Raw genomic sequence first — 16,173 nt, forward strand, 5'->3', positions numbered from 1 at the left:
GACTTACCTAGAAATATAACTTTCTCAGGGAATAGTAACTGTTTAAAAGTAGTTGTGAAAAAAAGGAGTATTATTCTCCTTAGCAACCCAATAACTCAGATTTTTCAGAATACTCTTGATTTAAGAATTTTCTGTGTTGCTGTCATCAGAAACAATAGACATTTCCTAGAAATTGAAATATTTCTTCAGCCAAACTTAATTATCTAGAGACCCACTCTTATTTTCTGAAATGATAGAGAAATCTATCTTCTAACTATGCTATGTTTTCTTTGCAAAAATATCGTCTCCCTACACACTTTAACACAGACTTGAACGGCTCCTCCCCAGGCGCCTAAGAGATTGCATTGAAGATTGAGTTCGGAGTTAAAACTTTCTAGCACATAATAGCAAAACTGACAATTCCAAATGTCATATCAATTTCATATTTAAATGACATCTTATAAAAGGAATTCATCCTATCAAAACTGACTTTAGATATGACCATTCTTCTGAATTCCACTGTTTTGTATAGATGACTTTCAATGATAATCATAATCATGGTAGAACAGAGAATGAGATAAAAGTGATGGTGGTAGTAGTGGTGATGGTGATAGTGATGATAAAAATATCTCCTTAAGTGTCCAGCGCTGTGCTAAACATGTTACATACACATCATCACATTTAATCTGACCAACATCACTAGTATCACCATCCTGATTTTGTAAACAATTTAAAGGGAAGGAAACTGAGGCTTAGAGGATCACAGCTTGTAGAACAAAGCTGGAATTTTAACTTCAGAAGGCTGACATGAGAGGCCTCTCAGCTATAGCTTCATATCGCCTACCAAATGAGTGACTAGGTGATGCCATTTTTCTCTTCTTTTGGGAAAGGCAAAGGCTGGTCAATCTTTAGGATTTTTGTTTGTTTGTTTTTAGCCATAGCCCTTTCTCTGAGTTTAAAGAGTGTCCTGGTGACCTGTGATCATATGGTCTGTTTCAGATCTCACCTCCAAGCCTTTCAAAGTATCCGCTCTGCACTGGCTCCCTTGGGGAGAAGGAAGGTAATGCTGAACAATGCAATACTACCTGCCAGGTTTGCTGTCAGGGCATATCACTGCCTATAGTAATGCTTCTCAGCTTCCTGGAACCTAAGTATCCAACTGCCAATTCGGTCACCAAAACTTCCCAAACACTTTAAAGGATTCTCTCACTCCTGTAACAAGCTGAACATTCATGGGAATTGGTTATGGAATTCAAAGGAAGAAATCAAGCGGTGAGAGTTGCTAAAGATAAGGGAGCAACAGAGATATCTTGATTTCTTGGAACTTTCTGTCTAGCCCTGCGTGACACTCAAAAAAAAATTTATTGAATAGGAAATATCTGTGGCCCCTGAAGTCTTCTCCACCTCTCATAGTCCTCTCTTGCTTTATCAGAAACCATAGTTTAGAAAAGGTGGGAACATCTATTCCTTAATCTCTCTAAGATTGAGATGCCCTTCGATAAAGTAGGGACAATATTGGTACTTGCCTCATAGGGGTTTCTGAAAAGGTTAAAAGGTTTGTGAATACAAAGTGTTTAGCAGAGTTTCTAGCATATTTTAACAGTTCAACAAATGCTACTACATTCAGAGCATAAGTATTTGAACTCTTTGATGCCTCATCCAGGATCCATACATTTCTTAACTTCTAGGAAACGAGAACTATTAAGAGAAAAAGTTTTTAATGTCCCATTATCTCAGCATGTTGACCACTTCTATAAGGATTCACTATACACCATTTTTGGTCATATTGTGTAAGAGTACCCTTTGGGATATAGCAGATTGTTTTGGGTATTGAGGATACATAAAAGCTTCCTGGAAAACATGAAATTTTGAGTGATCACTGCTAAATCTGTTTGATAACCAACCTGGGTAATACGATATATACAGTCATATGTCATAGACATGCATGGATAGCTTTGGTTTCAGTCTTTTTGATAGAATCCGCCTGGTAGTTGCCCCATCTTTACACGCCTTATCAGTACAGACACAGCTCAATTCTTAACTGCAAAGTCGAGTAGTAAATCAATAGAGAGTAACTCATTTCAGCTAATCTGACATTCCTATAGCACTCATCAGTAGATATCCAACTTATTTAATCAAAATGGATAAAGAAATATATAAATAAATACATATTTACAAACTACAGTAATTGATTTTGCAAATAACATAACAGTGCTACAATGAGAGTGCCTAGAATCAATGATTGCCAGTTCCAATATTATATAAAGGTGACAAGGATTGTATGTAGGTGTAGCAGCAGCCATTGATTATGTGTAAAAATCTTTCTATACAGTAAGAACCTATCATTTTTGCTGTAATAGGAACTGCAAAACCCCTGCTTCCCCTTTTGGCTCCAGCTGACTAATACAAGCTCTCAAAGCACAAGATTTCAATATCACACTTTTGCAGAGATGAAACAGTAGTTAATGATAGCAATGTGACTGAATAGATTGGAAACATGGAAACATGTTCACGGTGATTTGACAGATTCCTTTTCAATGAGTGGATGAAATGCACTAGGTGCTCTGACAACTCCTTAAGCCTCTTCAAGGAAAGTTGGCACCCTAACTATGTCCGAAACCCAAACAACTAATTCAGTTTTGTTTTACAGGCAGCCTGACCTTCTGCTTTAGAAAGTCCTCTTTCTTCCAAGGGAAAAGCATATGCATACGCGATGAGTCAGGTGTTATGTGTGTGTGAGTCTAAATGCGTCCAGAAAGGAAGCTAATAATAGCTAAAATATATTGGGTAAAATTATACCAAACCCCATTCTAAGTGTCTTAACATACATTAATTCCTTTAATCCTCATAACAGCTCTAGAGATTGGTACTATTATTAGGTCTGTTTTTTTTTCAGGTGAGAAAACTAAGCACAGAAGGATAAAGTAGCTTGCCCAAGGTCATATCACTGAGTGGTGGCTATCCTTGTGTTTCTGTCTCTCCATTTTTTCCCTCTGCTCTGCCTTTTACCCTGGTGGTTGTTTTGATGATCGCTCTTGAATTAGCATCATCAGAGTTCCATACCAGGCCAGAAGAACTATCGCAATTTATTTTCATCTCTTCTCAAAGACACAAGATTGACTTGAGGGTACTGCTTCTTAGTAGCAAATATTATGAGACAAAAGGAGGGCTGGCTCCCAGCAAAGTTGTGAAGCAACTTTGGAGATGAGGGGTTCTCAAACTTTTAATCATGAAACTTTTCAAACAATCAGAGTAGTAGAAAGAATAGTAAATAATACAATGCACTGCCAAGATTTAACAACTGTTAACATTTTGCCATATTTGCTACAACTAAATGCTTTTGTCTTGGGCCATTTTAAAGTTAACTACAGACATTATGATGCTTTACTCCAAAATTTTTAGCTTATCACAAAGTACAGACATTCTCTAATAGTACTACTATCATATCATTATCATCTCTAAGTTCACAGGAATTCTCTAATATTATTTAACATCCAGTTTGTGGGCTCATACCTTCAGTCTCATTTCTCTTTATAGATGGTAATCCTTCTGCTTCCTCAATCCAGTCTCTTCAGACCTAATGCCTTTAATCCAGCTAAGTGCTCCCTTCCACAAGATCCCCTATGAAATCTAGTGATAAGGATTCTGATCTCCTATTAGAATACCTCAAGTCCCATCACAAATGCTCTGACCCTGAGTACAAAGAGGAATGGTCAGTGTGGAAAGGTCCATTAGCTATCATCAGAGAAAACACAATACATTTAAGGAAAGACCATAAATCATCAATTTACAATCAGAAACTTGATAGATATCCCTATGAAATGTTAAATAGTCTTAAACTTCTTGAGCCTAATATATGCATTAAAGTTCAATATCATATCCACCATATCCAACCTGTATTTTCAGCTCACTTCAAAGTAATAGAGTGGTGACACATATGAGAAAAGGAGAGTAAAGAAAGTGTTTATAGAGAACACTGAAGATGGAAAATAGGGAATCATTAGGAGCTGAATATGTTTGAGCATAGGCTGATTAGCTAAGGGAGCTCTTAGTTGCAGAGCCAAGCTTGCTAATATTAGACCCCAGCCATAACCAATTTCTGCTTCATGACTCCATTTCCTCCGATAGAAGTCACAGTCTCTACTAAGGCACAGAAAGATTAGGGATCTGTTCCATCTACCTTTTACCTGAATACAAAGTTTCTCTGCCCTTACCTCAACTAACAGTAATGGTTACTCCTGATAGTTCTGTGCTCTTTATGAATAACTTTTGTTTCCTCTGATTGAGTAACTATAAACATCAATGGACTTTCACATTCCAGGAAACAGATTAAAGCAGACCTCTGGGGTTCTTTATCACTTTGCATCCACTATTTCAGAGTGAAGAAGAAAAGTTCCTGACAGAAAGCAGTCAAAGGCAGAAGTTTTCAAGAATATCAGACAGAGAAGTGAGTCAGTGCCTTGTCGTTAGCTCCAACTAATCCCAAAACAAGCTCCTATCTATCACCTTTCACCATTTTATTTTATGTATGTATGTATGTATGTATGTATGTTAATGTTAAGCACTATTATACGTCCTCTGGATACAATGGTGATGAAGACAGGATGTGCAGAGTTTACATTCTAGAGAGAAGACAACTAAATAAATTGAAATGTAAATAAAACACCTCAGAGAGTGATAGTGGTAGGTGAAGAAAGCAAGCCACAATGGGGCTGGGAAATTAGAAGATGGTGAGTGCTATTTTAGAGATGGAGTCAAGAAAGGCTTCTCCAAGAGGTGACATTTAAATTGAAACCCGAAAAAGGAAAAGGTTATTTCCACCTTTGGGAATATCTGAGGGAAGAGCATTCCATAACTCAAGTGACCAACAGTCAGAGGGGATCTCTGCCTCTACACTCTCTCTCCCTTTCCTGTGTGTTCTCGTGGCACGGGTTTTATGGAGAAATAACTCTCTGTAAAGAGCTTTGGAGCCTGACTCAAAAAATACTTCTCCACCATGTCTGCATTTTATCAATCTTTAACAGTGTTCCTTCGAATAAATAAATTCCTAAGACAGACAGACAGAGAAAGAGACAGACAGACAGACGCGTGTGTGCGCGCACACGCACATACACACACAAAGAACTTGGGTTAAAAGAGACAGGAACTTTATCAGGAACTGATTATTCTTCTGACCCAAGGCACAGTATTTACATTATTACTTCTACACACTACCTTGTGCCAATGACACTTCTTCGAGGGAAGCCAAACCTCTGTACATTAGTGTGCCAAACTGGCTAGTCTCCATGGATTAAGCAGGCTGCTCAGAGGACAAGACCAAGCACTCTGAGAGAAGGGTGACAGACCAAGTCAGACAATTACCTGGCAGGCACTATCCACTTCCTGCTCTTAAAAGACATCAGCAATCCACCCAGCACTTTCTACCTTGGAGGTCTCACACAATGATTTACATATTTTAAAGCCAAACTCATAAAAAAGATGAATAGACACACTTAATTTTTAAAGCTATTTTTACTAGTGTTGGGGGGAAAAATCTCTTATAGGCTTCCTGTGGTGCATTCAACGTTTGACTGCTCTAGGAAACATTTTAAGAAGCCACTTATAATATGACATAGATACGCCAAACGAGGGGGGAAAAAATGAAGGACTAGATAAAATTCTCAGCGCCTTTTTTTCAGTGAAAAATCCAGAAGAAATGGCCATCTTATAATTAATAACTGGTCAGAATATATAAGTGTTCTTATTCGGCTTTGGATCATGCTAACAACAATAGAATGGCAGAAGGCAAAGTGAGAGAAGTAGATCGTCTAAGAGAATCACTCATGGAGGCCTCTTTAAGGACCGATTCTCAGGAGCGTACAGGCCAAAATGCACAAATGAGAGATTCCCTCTACCTCATCCCCAGGAGAACATGCTGTTGGTGAGGGCAGTTGTGGCCCTATGAGATACTTCATCATTTAGAACCCCATTCATGGCAAACACATTCCTAATCATTCCATCGGCTCCAAGCTGATCTGCTTTTCTGTAATTATTATCCTTTATCTCTACCTCATTTCCGAACCATCCTCCAGGATATTACTAGTACACTCACGCTTTTCAAATATTGATGAACTTCTCACAATTCACTCTAATATACAGAACTCTACATATTTCATAAAATATCATTGGCAATCTGAAATTAATCTCTATAGCAATCCCTTCTGCCAGCATTCTTTCTTCTCAGCATGAACCCTGTATTCACCAAACTCCTCAAATTTTTTGCTGTTCTCTCCTAATCCTAAGCTTTTTCACAGAATATGGCTATGCCAATATGGTATCCTCCAACTGGAATGTTCTTCAATGCCTATGCCCCCAATACCTAGTCCTGCCTGGAAGATGTCTATAATTTAATGCTCAAGACATAGTTCAACACTCCTCTTCTTTGAAAACTTTCTTGAGTTCATCAGACAATAATTTTCACCTCTTCCTTTGTGCACAAGTTCTGATGGCATTTCTTGCCACCGTCAGAATTCTTCATGCATATTACCATTTCTACTCACTCTTTGTTCTAGCCATTCTGGTCTTTCAGCTGCCAGCCTCAGGGATTGGACCTACTGTTTGGTCTATGATCAAATATTTGCATAACTTCTCTCTCATCTCCTTTAAGTCTCTGCTCAGATGTCATCCTCTCTGAAACCTTACTTGCCACTTTACCTAGGGCAGTGACTTCCACCTAAGGGTGTTTGGGATTGCCTGGCATCATCATATAGCTGATTCTTGTTATTCTTAGAATCTGCATTTACGAACTTATCTACTTGCTAAAATTGATTTATAACTCTAAAATGAATACTTGTGCCTTTGCATTCATGTGTGGAGATACGTAGAGCAGAAAAATACACACGCATTCCAAGCTGAGGACAAACAAAGTATCACTCTGCCTTCTTGTTTTAGCTTTTATATGTAAACAAGTGTACTTTTTGCAGTTTTTTAATTCCTGTGTTTTGCATTTTTGTGCTTTTTGTCGAGTATTTTGCTGTTTAAAATGGCCCCCAAGCATAGTGCAGGAAGGGTTTGATGTGACTTATTGAAAAAAGTCCATGTGTTAGATAATCTTCATTCAGACGTGAGTTATAGTGCTGTTGCCCTGAGTTCAATGGTAATGAATCAAAAATCTACATTAAATAATGTCTTTAAACAGAAACGCACATAAAACAAGGTTATATATTGATTGGTTGATGAAAATGTTGTGACTAGAGGCTCACAGGAACTTAACCATGTCTTTCTCCTAGGAGCGATTGTTCAATATTCTCTAATTCAGTGTGTGTGGCAACTTTATAGAATACAACAATGCATAACAAGAATTGGATGAATTTACTTCTTTTTTTAACGATCTGTTTCCCCTCAGAAGAATGTAAGCTCCATAAAAGCAGGGACCATATTTTATTGTAATATTACTATATCCTCCCTGCCTATCACAGTGTCTGACACATAGTAGGTGCTCATTAAATGTGTTGAGTACACTGAACTAGGAGTTGTTCAAGGATAGAATATTTTCCCTACCTTTGTGCCACTAGTTTTTAACAAAGTTACTAGCATACTGTGAACTGTTACTAGTTGAATAAATGAATAAAAGAATGAATGAATGGACTATGGATCTCCTAGGCAAAAATAATAGCAAGGCCTGGATTTCAGCTAGAGCTTTGTATCCGGGAAGAGCAAGCACTACTCTACTACTATTTTATCATGATTGCCTTATTTGTAACATTATCCTTAAGACAGACTTTGATCCGCGTTTCAATCTTGGATGCCTCATTGCACTGCATCTATAATATACTCCAGAATGCTCGCATCTGCAAAATATTAAAATTGCAAAATATACAAAAGCTTTTCAATGCCCAAAGAGCATAACAAGAAAAAGGAGAAATCTTTGATGCTGTAATTCAGTGCATCTTCTTCCAAGGCAAAATATATACAGCCTCAATCAAATTACCCAGATTTTAACTTGGCCAAGCTTAAAGATGTTTCGAAATAGAACTTGGTCTGCTTGCTTCAAATACATCTTCTAAGAACCCTGTAAACCTCTGCTTGATGCTTTATATCTTAAAGTACAAATTAGATTTTTTAAAAGAAACATTAAGACTTTCATTGTTTTCAGTATAGAATTGAAAGTTTTCTGTCAATTGTAGCCAGGCAGCTTTGGCTTTCCTTGGATGTGAAAAGGGGGAAAAAAGAATGCTGTAGTTTAAAAGTTACAAAGGAAATCTGAGGAGTGATAGCAATGGCTAGCTCTGTACATAATATTATCAGCAAGGACACAGAGAAAAAAAAAGATGACAAAGTTGCTATGTATTTTTTCTTGTGTGTGCTCTATTTTTCTCCTAAGATCCTGAGAGGTGATGATGACTTGAGAGAGCAGAAGCTTCTCTACAGTAAAACAAAGAAAAAAAAAATCAATAAATATTAAGCACTTCCTATGTATTACACACTTCCTAGACATTAGGGAAAAAAAAATGGTCTCTTCCATCCTGACACAGTGTTAACATTGGAGATACACTTGAGAAATAAGTGATTCTCCCTGGTTGTGTTAAGTATGGCAAATAAAAGGAAAGCGGCCATGAGAGAGTGGATGGAGACACCTAACTTGTCTGGAGGGGAGTCAGGAAAGGCTCCTGGAACAAGTGGCTTTGAGAAACTACAACCCGGCAAGGAGAAGGTAACCAGTTAAGGAGAAAAGGTCATTAGCATTGCAGGGAGAGAAAACAGCAAGTGTTGAAGATTCTGCTCCAAAATCATTGATTGCACCTCCACCACTCATGGCATCTCAAATATAGCAGGTTCACGAATAGCATTGTTTTGTTCAACATCATTTCATTATAATGTTAATGAGGAAAAAGTTACAGCCAGGGCCACTGTCTGCGTGGAGTTTGCAAGTTCTCCCCATGTCTGCGTGAGTTTCCTCCCACATCCCAAAGGTGTGCGCGTGAGGTGAACCGGCTTGTTTGAATTGTCCTAGTCTGTGTGAGTGTGGGGATGTGATAGAAAGGCGGGCTGTTCAGGGTGGATTTCCGCCTTGCGCCCTGAGCTTCTGGGAAGGAGTCCTGCCACCTGCGACCCTGAACTGGAATAAGCGTGTTGAAAAATCATTATCTTTCTTATTTTTATTCATCTTTTTAAATGTATAGCTTACATTTATTTCGATGTGTAATATTAGAAGTGTTTCGGGTCTTTATTTAGAAGTTTGGTAATGTTTTTTGTGACCAGAAAAATGCTTAAGAACTTATTTTTATCAATTAGCCTCAGGTAAAATTGATTTCATTATACAAAGTTTCACTTCAAGTTGCAGTTTTCAAACACCTGATAGTTGAGGACCTTAAAGTAGCATTGAAAGCCTTTTATAGACACCTCTATTCAGAAGCTAAATAACGATAGGAATTGTGTCTTGTCCATCACTCTGTTTCCAGTATCTTGAGTTTAGTATGACAGCACACATATTCACTGAAGTGATTACCTGGCCCCTCTCACCCTCCCAGCCTGAGTCCCAGAGCTCTGTGACTCCACTCCCATACACCTGGTTGGAAACATAGTAAGTTACATTCCCCTGCCTCTTTCCTACATTCTCTTACTCTTCATCATCCAGATCAAATGCCCACATCATTGCAAAGCCTTCCCAGACTTAGTATAGTACACTGCCAATCAAGACAAAGTTAATTAGCCCTTGCAAAATATCTTTAAGCATGTATCACAGGTGCTGTAATCATTTCCCCCACTATAACACAAGTTCCAAATCAACAGGAATATATCTGACTTGTTTCTCTATCCCTGGTAAAAATGGGGCAAGCACCTAGCACATTTTTTTTCTAAGGTTTTCTAGGCTGCTGCTTCCCTATTCTCTCAAACTACATTGCTCTTGTCTGCAAATACTACTACTAACTGGTACACACAGCTTTGACGCCCCACCATCCATCGAAGAGCCTCCCTCACTCAACATTGGTGAAGGGTGCCAGTTTACTTTGGGGTTTCCTCACAATGTGATTTCATGCCTTATCCTTAAGAATAACAAATGTTAAACCCTTGTCGATGGCACATGGCGGCCTTCTATAAATGTTCAATATAATCTGAATATACAATGAATGAGAAGTAAACAAATGGCTTACAGACTTCCAAATCTGTTTTGCACAATTAGCATGCATTAGAATAACTGGAATTTAATAGATGTTAAATAATATTTTGTTAGGTAGCTGGCTGTATAGATGGACAGAAATTCAGATTTTGGAGTTTTTACAACTGGATTAGAATGGTGATTTGGAATCCTGAGTTATTTAACTGATTGATTGTATTTTTACCCCTGCCAAGTTTTTTGTCCAGCTAACTAAGAACAAATAATCTATCATTCTCCTAGTAGATTGTGGTAGCAGAGTTGAGGGTGGGACTGAGGAGATGTAGAAAAGTCTCTCTCTTTTTTTTTTTTTAGTTTAGAGTTGAGTTTGTATAATTGTGAATGACTCATTTTTTAGTAATCGTGTTCTTCATTCTTGCTCTTTTTTAATCTTTTCAGCTGAGTAATGCGCTGCTCTTAGGTAATTTTTAAAAGATTTAGGAGAAATCATTACAAAAGGAATTACCTTTAAAAAAATACAGAAAGTTTGCTAGCCTTTTTTGAAATCCTGAATGAGAATTAACAGTTGAAATTCACATCTACTCTTCTGCCATTAAGTGCTGGGCTAAAAGCAATTTACTAATGAAACCAACAGGCAGGAAAATGGTCATTGACCACGGAAGTAATTACACAAAGTATTTCCTTTTGTTTTAATAACTGCAAATCCTAACATGAAAGAATCTCTCTCAGCTGAAATATTTTATAACTTTAATGACTCTGAATTTTAGTTGACGGGGAAGCAGTAGTGGGGGGGAAGGGCAGCATAGATACTACTTAGAATGTGTTCAGAAAGAACCAGCTAGAACAAAGTTTCATCAACCAATAAACCAGTACTCCAAAGTTTGTTTAGCTTCACAAATGACTGAATAGCTAGGATCAAGATTTAAAAAATAATAAAATACATCTCAAAAAGTATATTCTTGTATAGTACAAAGAGATCTATTAAAAAGGCGGAGCTATATAATCAAATAAATTTGGGGACTAATGCAGATAGTATCAGAGTTACAAACTGACAGCCTAGAGATTCTCTGGCCTCTTTCCTTTGACTTGCTAAATATTTTAATATGTTATTGAATCTTCTACATAAAACAGGTATTCCTAATGCCTAGAATAGAGCTCAGCACATAATATGTGCTCAATAAATAAAAATAAATTTTGAAATAAGATTTTCAAATAATGAAATTTCATATAAAAATATGGAAGTCTAGTTCTTTTTCTCAAAAAAAAAAAAAGGAATCTCTGACTAAATTGAGGTATCATCCTCCAGTCATTATACTGTTTAGATGGGGCAGGTGTTTCCTAATTTATCATGGTGCATACTGTTTCTTAACATCGTACACTTAGCCCATTTCACTCATTTATCTTATGTGTCCAGCCCGTAAAGGAAAAACCCTTAGAGAATCAAAAAGCACACCATTATATGAAAGGGTGTAAGAAGTCTTACACATGTGCACGTGTAATATATATCTAGAAATAAAGTTTCTGAATCAACAATATGCATATCTTCAGCTTTTCTAAATATTTCCAAATTTTTTTCCCATGTAACTGTACCAACTTACGTTCCTACAAGGGTAGGCAAAGAATTTCCATTTCTTCACACCCTCACCAATACTTAGTATCAGTACATTTTTGTTTTGTAACAGTCTGGGCATGGAATACCATTTTGTTTTAATTTTCATTTCTTTAACCGATGAGATTGAGTGTTTTTAATTTGTGTGTTTATTTGTTTTCCCTCACCTATAAATTGCCTTTTTATATCTTTAATCCATTAAAAAATTAGATTGCCTTTTATTTATTAATTTGTATAAGTTAAAAATATTTGGAATATAAATACTTTATCAGTTAAATATATTGTAAATAATTTCACCTAGTCTATAGATTTTTCATTTAATTTTATAAATAGTGTTTTTCAGATACTATTTACTCCATTTTGTTGTTGAAAACAATTGGAAAGTAGAGTCCATCAATAAAAAAGTTACAGAAATTTTGCTATGTTTTTACATGAAATCAATATATTAACTCTGATTATCAAATCAACACAACAGCCTCATTGTAAACAACAAATGTTCAAGATACCTCGCTTTGAGAACTACTGATGTAGATGACTTTCAAATATTCAATAGGAACCGGGCCATATATTCCTCTAGTTCCTTAAAACTTTTAACTTTATAAGAAAAAAATTCTAGCTATTTTAAAATAAAAATGTTTTCTTAGTAAGTGTTTTACTTCACAACTATTTTGAGCTAAGCAATTTTCTTCCCTAGACCACAAACTACATTGCTATTCAAATAAATGGAGTTTTTTGGACACCATAGGCACTTACTTTATTTACTCATAAGGCTAGAATGGTTTAAAAATAAACATGATAATGCTTTGGACATTGCTCTGCAAAGTGCATAAACTGCCAATCGAGGACCTACACAATTCCATCATCATTTTGCTGCAATATTCCTAAGCTATTCTGCAAAGAAAACATGTACTGAGACTAATCATTTGTACAGGATTTTATAATTTAAAAATACATTATTGTGTTATGTTACAAGATGAGAAACTAGGATATTTCATATGTTCATGCCCTTGACAGCCCACATGGTGACAATTATCCTACCCATTTTACAATGATGTAAAGGAGTTCAGTGTCATTGAACTGATGTAGGCCATATCTCAAGTAAGTGATAAAGCTGAATCAGACCTGGGTATATGAACCTAGCCCCATTCTTCGTGAAATGGAGATAATAAACAGCATTCACTTCAAGGCTACTTAAAAAATACTAGAAAATAATCCATGCTAAGCACAGGTGAATTTCCATTATTATCATTTCTAATTTTTTAAAACATAATCTCAGCTTTACAATGCAAGGACATTATTTTCTAACTTACTTATTTTTTAGCAAAGACTCTTCCTAATTGGTGTTTTTAAGTAACTTGTTTGAGGAATTTCAAATATGTTTTGCTTTTTTCACTGACAGTTATGCTTATATAGAAAACAATCTTTTTTAATCACACAATAGAGGTGGTCTCAGATATTTAGGTCAGTATGAGCTTCTGGGTTTGTTTGTTATTTCCTCCTTTGTCCTAAGGATAATTAATATGTTAGCATTGGACAAGGCACACTGTGACTATTTCTTGTAACTGTCATCTGGGGTTTTCTAGCTATGATACTGTAATAGTTTTGAGTTGAAAAAAAAAAAATCTTGAGAAAGTTTTTCTCCTTATACTCAAACCAACCACATTGTTGAAGACAGTGAAGACTGTGATAACAAAGGAAGCCTTCTCATAGAAGTGGGGATTATTGAAGTCATGCATTTATTGAGTGAGGATGCATCATAACCGATCTCATGACTACATTTTCCGTTGGATCCTGAATTTCATGTAATTCATTTGTTATCTAATTTTAGTTAATAAATGCAATATGATGTATTAGAGAAATGAGTGTTCAACTCAGAATTTTCTGGAAGGAGTATCCAAATTTTTAATCCAGAAAATAAGATCAGTCTTTTTGTATAGTGTACACGTGCATATATGCATCTGTAACATACTGGCTGCATTACTCAAAGTTCAGATACAACTGTCTCTTGGTATTGTAGCGTCTCTGTGACTCTAAATTCATACCTAAATCCCGACTCAAGAGTTCTGGAAGAATTTTTGCTACTTGTGTTAAATGAATAGTACTATTTAGAATCAAAGAACAGTAAGTAAAATAAGCCATCTGTAAATGCTACATGACAGTTACTTTGTGTCCAACAGAAGCTGATGAAAAACTACTAAGATTTAATGAATAAAGAACATTTCACATCACATCAATTGTATTACGTGGTATTAAGAACTAGAACATAGAGCAGAGTCATACCTTGGGATCTCGGTGTCTGTTTTCAGCATAAGTACAGGAAAGGGCCTGATTTGCTCATCAGCTGCTCGTCCATGCTTAGCCTGTGTCTGGCAGATGGTAGGCAATCAACACATATCTACCAAATGAATGATTGAATGAGTGAGTAAGTAAAGGTGAGTCCTGAAATCACTGTAACAAACAGAAAAATAATGCATTCTACATTTAAGGAAAATAAATGCAGGCTGTGTTTTGAGACACCTGGAAGATTTAAGTAGCTTCAAACCTTGATGAAAATAGTTCTGCAAATTACCATTACAACTTACTGACGGTAACACTACAAAAGTCAATCTACAGTAATTTGATCATGTGAATCAGAACTGGAGAAGGCACTCTGGTTGGCCTAATCTGTAGTCAACCTCAGTAAATTCCAGTGATGCAGGACATACCTTTCCAAAGCAAAGGCCGTTTAACACGAAAAGGTCTGGGAGGGGATCACACAACAAAATACACGGCAACATGAGCGGGCCCTTTAAGCTTAGGGCTGGTAAATAGAAAGGATGATAGCCATTGATAAATTTACTAACATTATAAACCATAAAGTGGGAGGATCTCAGAATAGAGAACCCCAATGATTTGAGAATTGCTGGACACTGCAGATTTTAGTGGACTACATCTTTGAAAATAGTCATAGGAATCCAAAGTGATTTGCACATTCCACAATGGTACACTGCCCCATCTTGACTTTTTACCCAGCTTATCACAGATCTAATTCTGCTTCTACCTTTGCAAATAGGGTCATTGCCACAACTGACTCTTTCACATTTTTCTTTCAGGCCCTGCTGCAAAAAAGAAGTATGTCAGTTATAATAACCTGGTTATCTAACCTGTTCCATTCCATGGAACTGTGGAGGAAGAAGACCCTCAGTTATTTCGTCACCCAACCTGGCATAGGACTCTTTTGGTCCTGCCCGTCGCCCATCACTGGAGGAGCATCCCCAGCCAGGAAACCAATGTTAGAGGATCCAAGTGTCCTACACAGCTGCTTTATGAAATATTCTTACTTTATCTTGGCTTAATAAGTCACTGGCATCAGCACTGCCAACTTGGCTGCAATTTTGGACCTTCCCTACCAAAGGGAGTGTTGAGACTCAAGTCCCACCCAGGCTCTCTAGGATGAACCACTGAGAGCCACAGGGACCGTTTTGGGGCTGACCTGTCTTTCTACGTATGTACTTCCAGGTTGCAAGGTTTTGAAATTTTCTGTACAGTTTGTGAGGACTTTTGCACTTTGCCATCCGATGTTGTACCTCGGCTCACTGTTTTTTTTCGAATGCCCTCTTTTCATAGATCCCTGTTCTCTCAGATGGCGACTATTGGGGAAATTTTTAAAACAATTAAAATTTTAAAAAAGATCTCGGCAGACAAAAATAAATTTAAAACATGTGTACATGACTATAATTATGATTATACTACCACTGCAAATCATGTTATTTTTTTTAAGACAAAAATGATACTTAAAGACCAATAACTGTGCTGATAAAGTAGGCCCCACCTATTTATTGTTGGTATGTGATAGGTCACATGAAAGGAAGGTATTGGTTGAACTGAATAGAGGTCTTGATATTTGGAATGCATGCCAGTAATGTATTTTACAGTACATGTTACTAATATGTTCAATACTTGTATTTGTGTTCTCTTTTGTTATTTTAAATAGGGTATATGGATATTTTGCAATAATTTTAATAATGATTAAGCTATTTGGAGAAAAGAATATGGATTTTTCACGTCTTGAGGTTTTGTTCATGCCCCTCTATGATTGACCGGTGTGATAAGGACTTTAAAAAAAAAAGCATGTATGTTTTTTACTGTTTGTAATAAGTACTTTCGTTAATCTTGCTGCTTATGTGCCAATTTAGTGGAAAAACACCCTTGCTGAAAAATCCCTCCTTTCCATTCTCTTTCAATTCTGTGATATTGTCCAAGAATGTACCAATAAAATACTTTGGTTAACTTTTTTATTTTCTGCAATAAATCTTTTTAGTTGTTTACCCTCTTTTAGTTACAGCTTATTTCATAAAATCTGAAGTTAGGAAACAATGGAGACCAAACTTGTTAAAGGAACGAGCTTTAGTTCACAACTAATGCCATATCTGAAATGCATAATAATATCAACCCAGAGGTCTAAATTCTCTCATAGAAAAGGCACTCCCCCACACACAAAGCACATTTT

The 16,173-nt window shown here is 36.5% G+C and overlaps 1 protein-coding gene across 2 annotated transcripts in view; it reads left to right on the plus strand.

Annotated features, from left to right (window-relative positions):
* Window positions 1–15,959, plus strand: part of GRM7 (glutamate metabotropic receptor 7) — a 769,756-nt gene extending 753,797 nt beyond the window's left edge. For both annotated transcript variants that reach the window (XM_006917568.1, XM_006917569.1), the window contains one exon: window positions 14,777–15,959. Coding sequence is in view for 1 of the 2 variants with exons in the window: in XM_006917569.1 (XP_006917631.1) it covers window positions 14,777–14,826 (50 nt within the window). In the remaining variant the exon portion in view is untranslated. The remainder of the gene's footprint in view (window positions 1–14,776) is intronic.
* Window positions 15,960–16,173: the final 214 nt, after the last annotated feature.

Source organism: Pteropus alecto, unplaced genomic scaffold (assembly GCF_000325575.1).
Source record: "Pteropus alecto unplaced genomic scaffold, ASM32557v1 scaffold75, whole genome shotgun sequence".
Lineage (NCBI taxonomy): Eukaryota > Metazoa > Chordata > Mammalia > Chiroptera > Pteropodidae > Pteropus > Pteropus alecto.